We start from the raw sequence: 17010 nt of genomic DNA, 5'->3' as shown, positions 1-17010 counted from the left end.
TTAAAAGCCCCAACAAGGCCTCAGTATCAATATACAACATTATGGAATTAATTGACATAGTATTGGGTAAACAATATGTTAAAAATAATGCAAGTTCCATTCTTCGAAACATCTGGGTTGAGACAGCATCAATGACACGTTCGAAAAATAACAAACAACCAAACAATAAATTACAGGTTAAATCAAGGCGAACATGTGGTATCTAATCTTTTGGGATTCACTCATTTCCCTTAGCATTATAGTTTAGATCACTTTTTAAAAAGATTCATTTACTTTTATTGCGAAATCAGATATACGGAGAGGAGGAGAGAGAGAGGGGAAGATCTTCCATCCAATGATTCACTCCCCAAGTGTCCCCATTGGGCCAGAGCTGTGCCAATCCGAAGCCATGAGCCAGGAGCCTCCTCCTGGTTTCCCATGAGGGTGCAGGGGCCCAAAGCCTTGGGCCATCCCTAACTGCTTTCCCAGGCTACAAGCAGGGAGCTGGATGGGAAGCAGAGCTGCTGGGATATGAACTGGTGCCCATACAGGATCCTAATGTGTGCAAGTTGAGAATTTTAGCTGCTAGGGCTTCTGTGCCAGCTTGGTTTGATCAATTTTAAACCTTGCTAATAACAGTTTGTTCTGAGATGATGGTTCTTTTTTTTTTTTTAATTTCCATTTCTCTTTTCTTATCCATCAATCTATCTACATATTTATCTATCTATTTATTATGAGAGAGGGACTTCCCATTCACCCTCCCAAATGTTGACTGTACAATGACTCCTCTATTGTTTCCCATGGTGCCCATCAGTGGACAGCTGGAAGCAGGAGTTGCACTGAGGTTTGAACCCAGGCACTCCAGTATGAGGTGTAGGTGTTCTATTGTGTCTACTGCCCAGCCCCTTGTCATTGTTTTCTAAACAAAACAAAACAAAATGCCCTTTTAACTATCTACAATCTTTCAAAAGAGGATGAATAAAGTGAGGGGGGAGAGAGTTTTTCTTGTGCTGTTCACTCCTGAAGCCAGGAGCCAGGACCTCCATTCAGGCCTCTCACACAGGTGGCTGCTGCCTAGGTACCAGAGCCCTCATCTGCCAGGGTATGCTTCAGCCTAACACTAGGCTGGAAGAAGAGGCAGGACTTGAACAATGGCACACTGTTATGAGATAAAGACGTCCTACGCTGTGGCTTAACTCACTGAGTCACAACACAAGGTCCCCCAAGCAACCTGTACACTTATGCAGGCTGCTGAAGAGTAGTAATAGCCAGATGAGGTTCACACAGAAGCCCCTTCCACAGGTGTTCATAAATGATTAGCATTTCTAAAAAGATATCCTGAGACCATGTCAACATTTGAGAAGGCAGGGTGATCATCTTTAATCGTGGACTCTTATCTAATATAAAAAGTGCGATCCTTGTTTTTTCTGATGTGGAGAGTACACTTGTTTATTCTGTGTGTTTATAAGTATGTATGCTTATATATGTGTACCTGTGTGCCAGTGTATATAGAAATCATTCATATTTTATTCCCGTTGTTCATTTTGGTCATCAGACTCAGATACAATTCACTTTCAAAAAATTAATGCATGCAAAGCCTTTATCCTGTTCAATCAAACTTTTTTTTCTTCTGTTCCTTTCAGAAGGAAGATTTAAGAATATGTGTTACACCCAACATACTGTTCATTCTCAATAGGTTCCTAAGAGGGAAATAGAATCCTAACAATTTCCTATGTCCTCCTTTTTTCTTTTTCAAAAAAAAATAAAGCCAATTAAATCTAACATTTTCTACCACTTTGCTGTCATTGGTACCATCTTACTTTGTGTCATTGCTATTACTTTGCTGTGGTCCTCACCGTATTCCTTGGGGGCTATAGTTCAAATCTCCCTGTTTTTCTGAAATGCATCACATGTATTCATCCTTTTTCTTGTGATACACATATCACTGTTTGTACAAGTGTATTTTATGAGATGTGCATTACTTTGAAGTGTTCACCAGTTTCTCAATATTAATATTTTGCTGCTATATTCTTTATTTATCCTTTTTAAATAATACCTAAAGCAGAGGTAGATTTCTTTGGAGGCATTTGGGAAAATTCTGAATCTCTCCCTACCCATGAGATCTTTCCCACCCATAGGTTTTGGCATCCGTCTGTGTTGTCCCGCATCCCTTTGAGTTGGCACAAAGCTAGCTGATCGGATCCGAAGACTGAGCTAAGTGAAACTGAGCTAGAGAGTTTTACTTTCAAAGGGATCAGAATCTCCAATTGAATATTTTACTTGAACTAATGGGATATTAATTGCTGAGCCAAGACTGCCTTGATGAGGTCACCCATTTGCACAGAAAAACAGAAAAGATCTGCCAAAAGTAGCAATTAAAGCTCATAGAAGCAGAGCCCCAGTGTGCCCCAGACAGAGAGGGAATAGTTCTCTTGGTTCCAAATGTCACCAAATGTTTAGTTCTACTCTCAGATACATTCTGGCCCCTGAGTTTTGCAAGATATCTCCGAACCCTTAAAATTAAATGCTACTTTCTGGATTCAATTAGCTCAAGAGGAACAGAGTTTTAACTAACATTCCAACTCATTTTCCAAGACGCAGCGTTCGGCTACTCTTCCCTAAATATGCATCAAACCGCCAAGCCACCATCTTCCTCTTCTCCTTTATACCCCCACCTACCTGCCACACTTCACTATTCTTACCTGGCTCCCATCCCCATAGCAACCTGTGGACATCTTAGGATCAGAGGAACTGACTTACGTGTGTTCACATTTCCCCACCGCGCAAGATCTCTAAATATTGAACACAGTGTTAGAGTTTGTGATTCGATAGCCTAAATATTGAAGTTAACCTGAAAAAAACAAAACAAAACAAAAACAAACAAAAACAACCTTTTGTTTGGCCCGTACAAAGAACTTTTTAAGAACATTTGCATGTGTGTAAAATCCGCTATTTTTTTTTTTATTAATTACGTTGCATTATGTGACACAGATTCATAGGCTCTGGGATTCCCCCATTGTCAGGAGCCCATTCCCTCCTGGTGCCCTCCCCCCTTGGTGGATTCCTCCACCTAGTTGCAGTATCACAGTTCAAATTAAGTCAAGATTCTTTCATTGCAAACATATACCAAGCATAGAGTCCAGCATCTTATTGTCCAGATAAATTCAACAGTTTCTTTGGGAGACCATCTCTGGTCTGAAGGTAGAGCTGGCAGAATATCATCCCAATCAGTCAGAAGAAAACCCACTAGTTCTTATTATTATTCTTTCACGATGCAGCTCCATAGGCTCTGGGATTTCCCGTCTTCCTCCCCAAGTCCCTTCTGCTCACAGTGATTTCCCCTCTACTATTACAATGAGTAGTCTTTCATGAACAGTCATAAGTCTATCATTCTGTTATTGAAGTAAAACCCACTATTTTCGTTGCCTTTTCTAAGGATAAAGATCTTCAGGATGTTCCTTAATATTATTGAGTATATAGATTTCCTCTCTACGTAATTGAAATGTCAGAGTTGACCACTCACTTGGCTGATGTCTTCATGAGTTTTATGAAGGAGCCAATTCAAACACTGATCAAAGCGTGGTAGGGACATTGGGAGAAAGAATTTTAAAGTGATATCTGTACCCGAATTGCACTTTCCAGAGTCGCTGATGAGCTCCTTTTTTGCTATATTCAGGTTACTTTTGTTTCTTCTCTGCAATTTAATATTGTTGACTCACTCCTATTTGAATTTCCTTTTTCACTTTTGCTGAAATTTATCTTCTAATTTTTCTGGTCTCTTTTTAACCTTTGACTAAACTTCCTCTCCTCATTGGCCTGCCTTGGCTCAGCTTTGCCCAATTATTGTTTTTGACATTCCTCTCCATCTTACTGATTAAGTCTCCATCCATGATTTTCAGATATTTATCCACTTAGGATGCCGACTCCTAAAAGCTCCCTTCCACTTTGGGATGCATCTTTAATATTTCCATTTGAATGCTTCTCTTCAATATTCCAATCTCAAAGTCAATGCTTTCAAAACCACACCATTTGTCTCCACCACCACTCAAGAAAGCACAGCTAAACAAAACCCCGCTCTTTGTCCTTTATTTTTCATTTACAGACCATTATAAAGGTTATTGGGCTAGAAAGACCTTCCTTTTACTTCTGTATCATTCACTGCCTTGTCAATATCTCTGTATCTTAGTCTATCAGTATTGTATTACTGTATAATTGATAAATAATTGAAAACATCTTACAATTTAGTTCTAATTTACTTATGTCAGCTTTATTTTCTATAAGTAATCCATTAAGCATCTATAATTCTTCATAATTGGCGCAGTGAGGGTTTCAGAGGGAAATTTCTCGATCAGCTTCCACCCTTGCCAATGATATTCACACCCAAAGGAATGCTGAGAGAGCCAGAAGAGAAAAGTGGGGGAGAAGACAGAACACAGTAGCAAAATTCAGTGTTTGCAATTGTATTCTTAATGTCATCTCTCCAACCCCACCAAATGAGGGCTCTGCTTTCATGTTACAACATTTGTTGATGCCTTCAACTGCTTTACTGGAAAATTTCCATTTGTTCAGCCGTCTGAGACAAAATCCTCTTCTTATATGGCTAGACTTCATGATGAGAGTTTACACCTGGCAAGCGCTGCGAGGCATCAAACCTTTCAGGATGATTTAGGAAAATGAAAGTTTTATTTCAACTGAGTGAGCAGAAAAATATAATGACCCATTTCTGTGATTTCACTTTTAGTTCTCACTAGGATAAGGAAAACAGGTGCATTACAAATCAATACTCCGGGGAACAGCACTAAAAACTGAGGAGGCAAAGGGTTCAAAGTATCGACTAAAACGCCTTTTTCCAGAGGTAAAGTGAAGAGATCTGTATTACTTGGGATTTACGTTTTTGTTTGTGTTAGAGTAAATAATAGATGAGGTAACAATCTGCTGTTCAGTTATTACTTCTTTTTCTTTTCTTATTGAAGAAAATCGCTCTTTTTCTCAGTCACAATACTGTGTGTCCACCCAGAGAAGAGGCTGGAGAAGTGGCTGAGTGCCTGCTGTGTCTCCTCACAGGCGGAGGCTGGGAGGCAGGTCCTCGCACCTCTGGACCCTCTGCTCCCTGCAAAATGAAAGGGGGTGACAGCATAATCGCCAGGCAACCGCCCATGCATTGTCACCGGTCCTGACCCAGGGCGTGGGAGCTGACACTCTGGCCTGTCAGCGCTCCTGGACACAAGTAAGCAACTGAGCACCACCACCTGCTCCGGAAGCTCATTCTTAGACACCAAATACAACAAACTTCATATTCCAGTGGAGCACGGTAATTTCCATGCCAGTGTTAGAAACTATGAAGAAATAGTTCAGAAAAAGGTCATCTCGGCAAACACTTAAGTATTTGACCATCTCTTGTTTGGTTTATCCACCCACAAGTTGGTGGGCAAACTGGAGGACAAGCCGCCACAAGGCGAGGACTGTGCCCCCTTGTTGAGCGACGCGCAGGCTGCACCTCAGGGCAGGTCCTCAGGAACCCAGCTCCAGCCCGCAGCCCGGGGAAGGGTGACCGGGCGCTCCCCGCAGGACGCCGCCCCGAACGCGGCCCCGCCCCTCACCTTGCCCGCGAAGGTGCGTGCGGCGCTCGGTGATTGGCCGCGGCCCGCCGCTGCCCGCCTGCCATTGGCTGCTTGGCTCTCTTTGTTCCCGGTCCCCCCCACGCCCCCCGCCCCCGCCGCAGCGAGCCTGCCTGCAGCCGACCTCGACCTCGCGGCGGAAGTTCGACGGCGCCGTGCGAGTGGCTGAGACGACGGCGCCGGAGTCCCCGGCAGGTCCCTCGGTGCCCGGGCCGAGCGGAGGCCACCGGAGCCTGGACGTGAGATCCCGGACAGGAGGAGGGAGCCCCTGTTGACGCACAGCAGCCATGGACTTGGATACCAAAATGAAGAAGGTATGGGTGGGTGGCTGGGGTGGCCCCGGTAGAGGACTCAATCTGCGCGGGCGTGTCCCCGATTCCGCCATCGGGTTGCCTGGACAGGTGGAACACGCGGGTCTCCCGGGTCCCAGCTCTGCGGGGTCCTGGCACTCGCTTGGGCTCCCGGAGGAGGAAATGCCACCGCAGCCAGGCTCTCCTGAAACCCAGAGGCGACGCAGAGTGGGGGGCGCGGTCGTGGCCTTGGGGTCCCCTCCCGTCCCAGCGGTGGGAGGGGTTTGAAACTTTCTTGGAGATGTTTGCGTTGCCCCTCTCCATCCCGCCGCCACTGTGCTTCCCCGAGGAAGAAAGGTGGTGGGCGACGACACCGTCACACTTTTTTCTTCCTGTCTGAGGAAGTTCAACTTTACTCAGCCTGTGGGGTTTAGGGGCGTTGCTGCGACTCTGACAGCCCTGAGCGCCTCCCCTCGGCTTCCTAGAGCGAGTGCTGATGGAGTGCCCTGCCTTTACCAGCGCGCTGCTGATAACTTGGGAAGTGGTGATGGGGAGCCTCGCGTCGCCTGGAAGAGAGGGGTGGGGACCGGACTGTGACTCAGAAGGAATGCTGATGTCACAATCCAGGGTAACGTCCTGCGAGAGACCGTCTTCCTCCCGGAGGGAACTTCGCTTGACCCAGCGGTTCCTTTTCAACCAGGGAGGGAAGTTTTTGCGAAGAAGAGGGGAGAGTGGAGGAAACTTAATATTTATCTCCTGACCATGTATGGCCCCTAAGTTTGTTATCCCGTAAAGAAAGAGGTCCTGTCTGCAGAATTAATGCCATCTTATGCCCAGATTCAGAGTTTGAACACATGCACAAATACCAAGTGTTGGGAAGCTTTTGGCCAACAAAAGCTTGGGAGAGCGAAGTTTCTTGGTCCCTAATGACAGAGCAGGAAAAACCCAACTTGTGAAAGTAGAGAGATTACATTCCCTTCTCTTCCTGTTGGATTTCTTTCTTTTTATTATTATTTTAAACAATACTAATATCTTGGTTGCTCTGGTCTGCCACGCGGAGGGCACTGCTGCTTGCTGCTCAGTTCGCCTTCTGTTGATGAACACTGTTCTCATTGTTTTCAAGTAGGTAAGAGATTGATACTTGTCTAAAATTGGGGCAAAAGAAGGTGTATTGTCCTCGCTTCCAAGCATTGATTCCGAAATGATTTCATAAACATCAGCCATCCTTTGGGGAGAAGGCATGGATAGCAGGATTTTAAGGGCAGTGGTACTTTTCTGTGTAATACGATTAATGGAATTTATACTCCATTATACATTTGTCGAAACTTGTAGGATGGGTGACAAAAGCGGTGCTCCTGCTACAAAGAATAGATTTTGGGGGATGAGAATGAGCTTTATCCAAGGTTGTCAGAAAGCACCACTCTCATGATGTGAGGTTTTCATAGTGCGACAGGTTTTACATGTTGGGGATGGGAAACGTACAAGAACTTTGTATTTTCTGCTCAGTTTTACTGCGAACCTAAGACTGCTTTTATAAAATGTAGTCATTTCATAAAGAAAAAAATGAGAGTCTAAAAGTTTTTCACCCTGAGAACAGTCATTTTGAGGGGAAAAAGTTCAACGTCAAGAATTATGTGTGCTTGCAAGGGAAAAATCCAGACATTTATTTATAAACAGTTTCCGTAAAGTTTCCAAAGTGGATTATGATAAATAGCGCCCTTGACATATGATCTAATTTTTATCCTTCACCCCCTCTTTCCTTTAAAAGGTTATCTTTCCAACCAAGAATCTTAGCTTCCAAATCCTTCCTCCCCTCCTCTCTACCCTCACCCCAAGCAAACAGATTCCATACACATACAACTTGTGCACACCACTGTAGGCCATGCACAAGTTGTCATGGATTGAGAGTCTCAGAGTCCTCAACCATTGACAAATTGGAACCCACAAAAAGACTTAATGCTTGTCCAGTTGGCTGACACATCTCCTCCTCCCTTGAAGGAACTTGTTTGGACCTGATGTTCTGTGTTTTGGACAAGGTGCTTCCCAGTATGAATTTGAAGGCATCCAGGAATGTATTTCACAGTCATAGCTGTGATGTTACAAAAGAAATTGTAGTCTGTTATACCCAAAGAAGGAAATAAGATGTGATGATCTTTGATTTAGCAGTAGCATTTCCTCATCCACTTACATGGTTTTAAGTTTCTTTTCTTGAACTTAAACACACAAGAAAACGGATAGTCTGAATGTACCTTAAAAAAAGTCAGGATGGAAAATGGAATAAAGACAACCATTTATATGACACTAAACTTTTGTGTTTTAGGATACATGGCATTTCCCCTTCTAGAGCCTTTGTGTGGTTGATTTCATAAGGAATTTTGTCCAGGCAGATGAGAAGTGATTTTTTTTCCCATTAGCATTTGTGTAGAAAAAATTAAAGAGAGTTATCTTTACACTCAATGGCTTAGGTGGATGATTTTCTTACAGGATTCTTGATTTGTAAGAGTTATACTCAATGTCCACATTGTTTGCATAAATTTGATTACTAGTTATATCCCACCATCACAAAGAAGGGGGATTTTATCATTAGATTTTGCTGTATTTTGTTTTGTTTGACTTGAGCAAGCTGTTGCTAAGACATGGGAGCTAGTTTGGGTATATGGAGTTTTTGTTTTAGTAACATTTTCAAACAATCTGACTTGTACATCCTTGCCCCATCTTCAGAGCGACTAACTCTTCTTCTTCCTTCCTGAAGTCTTTAGTCTCTTGTTGTAATTGACTTTGTGGAAGTACAGTCCTTGTCTGCTTGGGGAAAACAAAGGGCTTTGAGAGGCAAACACAGAGACCCATTTTGTAGGGAATGGTAAATCATGACCCAAGGCCAGCTGTTTCCCTCTTTCCTTTCTGCATTGCTCTCCCATGACAATCACCTAAGGGGAAAAAAATACCAGGGAAAAAGAGTCCCAGTAATTTCCCTTTCATCACTCAGAATTGCTGCAGGGTTTTCATTTTACTTTATTCCTTTCTTGCCACCTTTCTCTTCCTTTTCCTTTTATCCATCTTAATATCTTGCATACTTTTCTTAGGACTCTTCTCTTGCTTTACCTAATTTTACTTTTAAAAAATGAGATGTATTCTAAAGACTGTAGGTTATTAAATCTCCGCTGTCTTGCATCCAAACTTATTCTAAAAGCTTTTTGTCATTAGCCAGAAAAGTATAATTAAACAAGTGGTTGCAATTGGAAAAAAATACTGAATCACAATAATTTCCATTAGACATGCAATTGAGCTCTGTCTTAGGTGCGCCCAAAGTGGAAAAAGTGCTGATCTGGATACATGAATCTACTGTGGGATTTGCTGCTCAAAGTCATGTTCACCTGCAAGTATCATTGACGCGATTGCTTGCTGCCTGTGATGAACAGCACAAGGTGAGAGCTTGGTGGAAAGGCACCGTAGCCAGGGACTAGTGTCAAGGGCAGCTTCCATTCTGTCTCAGAACAAATACAGACAAAAAGTAAAATAGTCCTCAGCTGGACTTTCATCCCTTGTAATCTTATGTGTGATTCATTACATTGAGTGGATATAGAAGGTGCTTTCTCTTTCCCTGAATATTATCTTGAAGAAAACTGTGGCAGTGTCTGGCTGGTTTTGTTTCCTTATGCTGTGAAGTAGAGCTAGGGACTTTTATCTCTGCTGGCAGTTACTCCTGTACCATTTTACCTCCCCTAGTGACTTTGGGCAGTGTTCAAGCTCCATCCATCGCACCAAGTTTTACTCCTCCTCCAAGGTCCACCCTAGCACAGCACATCCTCCACTCAGAAATCTTTCTCCATGTTCCCACCTGGCTGCAGTCTCTTTTCCTGAATATGCAAGGCATATTATCTTAGGCCACATTTCACTTTCCATCTGTGGGTTACAGTGTGCCTTGTCTGTTTCATCATCTTGGCTTGGCCTGAGCTGGTTGAGAGAGATGACTTCATTTCCTAATTGCATATTTTACTTGCCATTCAGAGCAGTGCTACCGGGAAGACTTTAGCCCCATTTGCAGCACTTAGAAATTGAGTCTCAGATTCCTTCATCTGAAAGTGGGGAGTCTTTACTATGAACTTGCTAGTCTGCAGGATCCCTCTTCCCTCCCATAACCATCCTGCTTTTGCTCAGGAAATGTATATTGCATGGATAATTCATTATTAAGAGAAAGAAAATTCAAGGTATCTTTCAACATCTTCATTGGTTTAAAGGAATTATATTTGAGGAAATGGTTTCTATTCTAATAAAAGTGCCCATCTTAGTGGTTTTCAGTATTTGTCGTTTTTCCATGTTGTGTGTGCACTCTGTAGTATGAGTTCCCACTCTCTTGCAAAGGAACTTGGAGGAGACTTCACAAGCAAAAAATTGCATAAGCTTCAGTAGCATTCTGAAATATCTTTTAGGACTCTTCCAACTTTCCAACTTCTTGTGGGAGACAGTGGTTGTGTTTCCTCCTGGGTTTTTAACACGGTCCTGAGTGGTAGTGACCAGGCATGGACATCTGCTGTGCAGGTTCTTCCAGTGGATCTGTAACTGTGGCATGGCACCTGTGCTCGACCATGGAAGAATTTGTTCTGTGGAACTCCATAACTGATACGAAGCCTCATGTAGTACTTGGAGAAACTAAACATCATTTCTTCAGCAACAAAATACCCAGAATGCCATTGAAATGACAGACAGCTAAAAAGAGGGCATCTTAAAAAAATCAAACCCTTAATGCTGGGAGAAAAACTATTACTCTTAATTTCTTATCCTTTGTATAGGAAATATCGAATAGAAAGCACTAAAATAATCAGCTGTCTTACAAGATTGTCATGCAGGTCCAGAATAATACCCAGCACTATGAGCAAGCAATACATATTCTGGAACAGCAGTATGTAACAAGTTATTAAGAGGGCCTTCCGGAGCTAGCATTTTGGTTAACTGTTGACAATAGTTGGGACACCTATACCTCATACCACAACACCTGGGTTCAAAAATCCCACCTCTGCCACTGATTCCAGTGGTAGTAGCAACCCAACAGTTGTTTTCCTGCTATCTATGTGGGAGACCTGGATTGAGTTCCTAGCTCCTGACATCAGCCCACAGGTCATTGAGGGCATTTGGAGAGTGAATCAGATGATGTGAGCCTTCTTGGTGTCTCTGCCTCATGAATAATAAGATTTTGTATCACAGAATAAGATACTTATATCACAGAATTTATATTGCTGTGGGTGAGAAATGATGGAGCCAGAATGAATGATAAAGCATGTGTTTGGAAGTAAGCACACTGAAATTACATTTCTAAGCAGGTCAACTGTGCACCACATTTCCAAAACTAACACTAGGTAATTTGGGCGGCGATTCCTGGTTTTGCAAACTTTTTATTTAGGAGTTCTTATTTTCACTTAAGTAATGAAAAATGAACCCAAAAGGCAGGTTTTATCTGTTGGAATGTGAAAAAAAGCATAGATGAATATGATTTAAAACTGCCTACATCTATAAAGCATACAGCCTTCTTCCTGAGTAGAGATGCCTTATAAAGGAGTCATTCTTGCACTTCCTGTTTGCAGTCATTGCCAGCTTTTGTTTGGTAATCACTCCCATGGTAACTGAAGTCATGATTGATTTTGAAAAATCTCTGTGTTAGATCATTGATGTACAGGGCATACAGGAATGACTTTGCTTTACAAGGTGGTGGTAGTTGGGGAGCTTCTATAAATTACAAATTGTGAAATCGGCTTTTTGAAGGAGAGGAAACTAGAGAAACCAAGGATTAAGCAAATTAAAAATAGGTTTCAAGACCTCAAAATTTTCAAGTTTTAAAGAAAAAATATGCAATTAGTAACCTCACCATTGTTCTTTAAGTATCTGTGTATCAAAGTTTGCTCTAAGCAATCAGATGATTAAATTTAGAAGTTTTGCCTTTCAACTACCCAGCTACAATCTGTGACTTAACCATGTACTGATTTAGTGTAGTTTTATCATTTGTTTGTTTCCCCACCTAAGTTTCCTGACTCCCTAACTTTTCCTTCTTAAACAGTGAGGAATTAGATAAGGGTACCCATGGTGCATTTTCTAGGTTTCAGTACTTTTATTTTGGTCATATTCCAAAAAGGACAAGAGCGCAGTTTAGAAATGCCAGTTCCTTGGAGTCTGCTTTGTCTACTCAGACTTAGGAGCTGCCTGGGTTGGTGCAGGACTGGAAGCAGGGAGCTCTGGGACACCATCCACAGGGAGTCATTGAGCGTTCCTCTGTTGCGCAGCACCAGGGTTACTCCTGTGTAAGTCTGCCTCAAGGGCTGGCTCACTTGCAAACCATGAATGACTTGGCCTGTGTTTTTGTAGTGACATTCTGACCACCATGAAAACTCTCCATGCCCTTGGCACAGTAAGCCTAGGAAGAACAGAGAGAGAGAGAGAGGAGAGAGAGAGAGATCAGAAAACGGAGCATACATGCCAGATGCTGAGCCCATTGATAAATCTGCGGCTTTGATCCTTTTATTTGTTTATATCTGCTGAGATAAAGGAAGAAATTTCACTCTGGAGTTGGGCTGGCACAGTTGGGGCAGGGTTCCAAGCATAGGTTAGGCCTACACTGGTGCCTCCTCCTTGAATCATGCAGTACCTGAAGCTCGGAGTTAGAGCATCCTGGAAGGCTTTGCTTTGGCTGGTGCAATCGCATGTCCAAGCCCACTATCAGTAGCCAGGATGAGGCTGTGGTGAAGTGCGGCTATTAATAAGAATACATGGGAATCATGAGCTGGGGTCATCCCTTCCTCTCCCACATTTGTTGTGATAAGCTAATGTGGTGATTAGCCCTAACCTTTGTAAAGATTTTTCATGCGTCAAGAGTCTGTACTGAGATGATATTCTTTATAGCATCACCCTTCAAAACAAGGGAGTCTTTGGCCATTCTGAGCAACTGTAAAGGACAACTGAGTTTTGCAGAATGGTTTACTGGCTTCTTAGAGGGTGTACTTTTCAGTTTGACCGCTGATTTGTCAACTTCAGGATCCATCTCCAGATTCTATCCAGGCAGGTCCTGTGACTTCTGCATTGCCTAAAGAGATGTAGAAGCGTCTTATTGCCAAAGATGACAAGTCACTTAATGTTTTTTAAGGGAGTTAGCAAATCTGACCTTTTAAATACCGCAACAAATTTAAAAACGATCAATGAGACAGCTATATGTATTATAACCCAGGAGAAACAGGCAGAATTTATAGATAGGCAGGGCATACTGGGTGGCTAAACTTTGTTTTTGAAAAGATATCACAGATGAAAGAACAGAGATGTTATTCAGAGGAACTTTTCTCATGGAGCCATGGCAGTTAAGCCAGAGGACAAGAATGTCCTGGGGACCCCTGCTGCCCACTCTCATGGAACACAGGGAGTTTAAAGGCAAAGCGTGAAGTTTCCAGATGGAGGCTTGAAGCGCAGCTTTGATATTTGCCCAGTCATTTAAACAAGTTTCTTAGCCTTCTTGGCTACAGGGAGCTAATCTGTGGAATATGGATAACACCTTCTGATTGGATTAGTGTGAGATTTAGGCTAAGTGAGATGTGTGAATGTCTGGAACAGTGCCCAAGAGAGCAAGTACTCCATCAGTGGTAGCGCAATATTCAATGATCAGTTCTGTTTCTTTAGGTTAACTTCAGTATTTGGAATAAGTAAGTATTTTGGAGAACACGGGCCAGGCTCCAAACTGCAGAAGAATAAGCAGAATATCATGATCAGAATAAATGGCTTTGTTGTACACTCGGTTCAATAAACAAGTGGCTGTTGACCCCATACCTGCCCTCATTACTAGGTGAGCGTTTCCTCAGCCTCTCCATGTGAAAGCTGTGCAAGGGGTCTTCGAGAAGACTCCGCTCACTGTGAATTACCCTCCTGGCCCCCCTACATGTGAAAAAAAAATCAAGAATCAGTGTACTGTAGCTTCTGGACTGTTGGTGATTGGCCAGGTGTGCCCTTTTCTGATCTAGAAGAATTTGGTTTTGATTTTTCTGCTTGTGGTTCCATCAAGATAGTGGAAAATTTGGATATGTAATCCTGTTTGCAAACAGCTGTTGCATGTGTGCTTTTAAACTTGTCTGCTTCTCCTGAGCCATAAGACAACTCTAAAAGGATGTTTGTGTGTCTTCTCTAGTGGGGAAATCCTCATGCTTTGGTCTAAATATAGAACAAGTAGTGCGAACTCCTCTAATAGATCATCAGTTGCAGACGGCTCAGAAATGAGTTAGGGTTCCTACGATTTACACAGCACACTCTACGAACATGGTCTAATTTTTCCAGGGTAAGGGAAGGTGTGAGGAGGTAACTGAAAGAACTTGACAGTGGGCTCCCTGCATTTCTGTCCTCCTCCTTTTCTGCTGCCTATGTCTTTATTTTTGTCAGGGTCTCTAAATGCTCATCCTGGGCCTAAGGGGCAAATGAGAAGGTTGTCTTCTTGCCCACATCTTTCTGTGTTTTCTGCCTTCTCTCTTTAGGGTAATCATCCCTCTTTGGAGGTTTGTGCACCCAGTGGAAGCCTCTCCTAACCGCTCTCTGAGCCTGTGCCGCAAGACTTTCCCTTCCCTCTCCAGTGAGAAAACATACCTGCCCTATCCCCTTTCCCTGCTTGTGCTCCAAGTGGGAGGGAAGTAGTGGCAGAAAAGCACTTCCTGGTGCAGTCACCTTCCCCATGCTCTCATCAAAGTGTTATAAGATTACTCTGGAACAAATTACAGTGTAGCCCTTGAGGAATGGCAACAGTGCTGGCAGGGTTCAAATTCTAGGGTACAGAGTTTCAATTAAGGCTCCTCCAGTTACAGCTGTCTGTGGAATCCACTCCGTAGACCAAGCTATGGAGGTAAGTGACACAAGACCAAATTAGGATTGCTTGCCACAACCCACGTTCCTTTAGCTACTTTTGGGGTCAGGTTTTAAAACTTCCTTTTGGGGCTATTAAATGGGAGGCTGTGAGGGCTGTGCAGGCACATGCTGTTGCACAAACCTCCCTGGAATTGGCCCTAATTAAAAAGCAGTTCCAGTCACCATCACAGCCTATTAATTGTGGCATCTTAATAGCCTGTATTTTCTTAGAGTAACAGTTTTCAGAGGAGACCTTTCCTGGAAAAAAAAATGCATACAATAGGTTTTCTGTGGATGAACATTTCAAGTGACTTCCTTCAAGCCATCGTGTAAAACTAATTTTATCATTGGGAGTTTGAGAAATGTGTCTAAGGTACAAGCATAAATTGATCACACAGAATGCATTGCTTGTTATCATCTGCTGAACTGCAGCAGGTGCAACCTTCACTGATCCTGGTGACAGGTTTACAAGAGGCCCGAGGTAGCCTATCCCAGTAAGCCACTCCTAGATCCCTGTCTGATGTGTAGAAACTGTGAAGATGATTCACGTTGCCATTTTTAAACTCCCAAGATTTGGGGTAATTTTTTTAAACTAATATGGAGATTTTCCATTATTAATTTGGAAATTTAATTTTGGAAAAAAAATTAAAGGGATGATATCTCAGCTTTTACAACATGTCATATTGTCCCTGTTTGGATTGTATAGATAGTATAGTATCTTCCAAAAAATATAGTAGATATTTTTTATTTTTAAATAGTAGATTTTCAACACCAGTGACATGTCTTCATGTTTTGAGTGAAGCTATTTCAAGTATGAGATGTATTGTGTTCATTCATATTTCCTTTCCTATAATGAAGAAGAGATTCTCTTGCTAAAATATTACAAGAGACCTAATTTGCACCTAGATCCTGGATAGTGGTCTTAGCCCCAAGGGTCCTCTCTCGTAAGTTAATCCCCTCAGGACTTCAGCAGCAGTCTAGCGGGAGTACCGACTGTCAGTCACATACCCATTTCGGAGCAGGAGCTCCTGGCTCATTATTACAGACATTTTTTTTTCTGGTCAAAATTTATTGTTTTACAGATGGTACAGATGAAGAATATTACCCCTTAGATGATTTCTTATCTTTGAAGTCTTTATTTTTTGAAGGAGGAAGTTAAGAGCCCAGAAGTTGGAGTTGAAAATTCCAGGAATCGAATATCAGCTCAGCCACTTGTTTGTGGTCCACAGGGCAGGATACTTGAATTCTTACCAAGGTCTCAGTTTCCTTGTTTGTAAAATGGATATGATACATTCTCCACAAGGGTGGTTGAGGCTTATGTGAAGTGATGGCTACATTGGGACTAGCGGATAATAACGCTTAAATTAGGGCCATTCCATGTCAAGTCTATGTTTAGAAACAACATTAGTGGTTAAGAGCAGACACCCTAGACTGTTGATGACTGGGGGCAAGTTAGCAGCTCTCCACTGCATGACACACCTTGAACTCTCACTGATCTGCATGACACACCTTGATCTGCATGACACACCTTGAACTCTCACTGGATTGCTGAAGGGGTGAGTGAGGTGAAGCATACTGGTTCAGAACTGTGCCTGGCAAGGGCAGTGTTTGGTGCCCAGCAGCGGCAGCTGCTACCACAGCCACCAACAGAATCTTGGTGGCAATCCTTGGGCTGCAGAGATTCTGGTAAAGATCCTCTGAGAAGTCAGTAAGCCAAACTTTCCAGCATTGTTGTAAATCTCACAGTGCAGTGGCAGGCTGGGGGTCTACTGATGTGTAAACAATCATTGTACAATGAAGGAGGATTCCATGCCAGGCTAAGTAGCAAGACTGTTGAAATTCTAGAATTTTGCTGGGGAATGCTCAAAAAAGGTCTTAAAGTAAATGCCATTAGAAATAGATCTGTCTGCCCAGAGGAGGGTGGGATTTGGACAGATGGAGATCTTGTGGCTCAGAGATCAGACAAAGGAAAAGCTCCCCCCCCCCCCCGTGGCGGGGAGTGACTAGAGGGGAGGGACGATGCTGGGATGCCTAGGACCTTCTCAGCCATGCTGAGAAAGTGGAGTTCATTGAACTCATTCAAAGTATCTAACAAGGGCAGTGGCATGGTCACTGTTAGCTTTACTGAAATCATTTGAGGGAACAATAATAATGTTGTCCTTTTTGAATTGCTACCTGAATTAGGTGACTGTGATCCCATCCTATTAACATGATGCGTCTTTGCTTGTGAGCATTGAAGTCGAGGGTGGGTGGGTGTTGTTCTT

At 42.8% G+C, this 17010-nt stretch overlaps 1 protein-coding gene across 1 annotated transcript in view; it reads left to right on the top strand.

Moving 5' to 3' along the window:
- The first annotated feature begins 5749 nt into the window (after positions 1–5749).
- TES (testin LIM domain protein) overlaps positions 5750–17010 on the top strand; it is a 31790-nt gene continuing 20529 nt past the window's right edge. The window contains exon 1 of the mRNA XM_041001892.1: positions 5750–5911. Within this exon, the coding sequence (XP_040857826.1) occupies positions 5885–5911 (27 nt within the window). The 5' untranslated portion in view covers positions 5750–5884. The remainder of the gene's footprint in view (positions 5912–17010) is intronic.

Source organism: Ochotona curzoniae, unplaced genomic scaffold (genome assembly GCF_017591425.1).
Source record: "Ochotona curzoniae isolate NIBS_2020 unplaced genomic scaffold, NIBS_Ocur_1.0 scaffold_2476, whole genome shotgun sequence".
Lineage (NCBI taxonomy): Eukaryota > Metazoa > Chordata > Mammalia > Lagomorpha > Ochotonidae > Ochotona > Ochotona curzoniae.
Note: the sequence above shows the minus strand (reverse complement) of the source record. Positions and strands in the feature narration are given on the sequence as shown.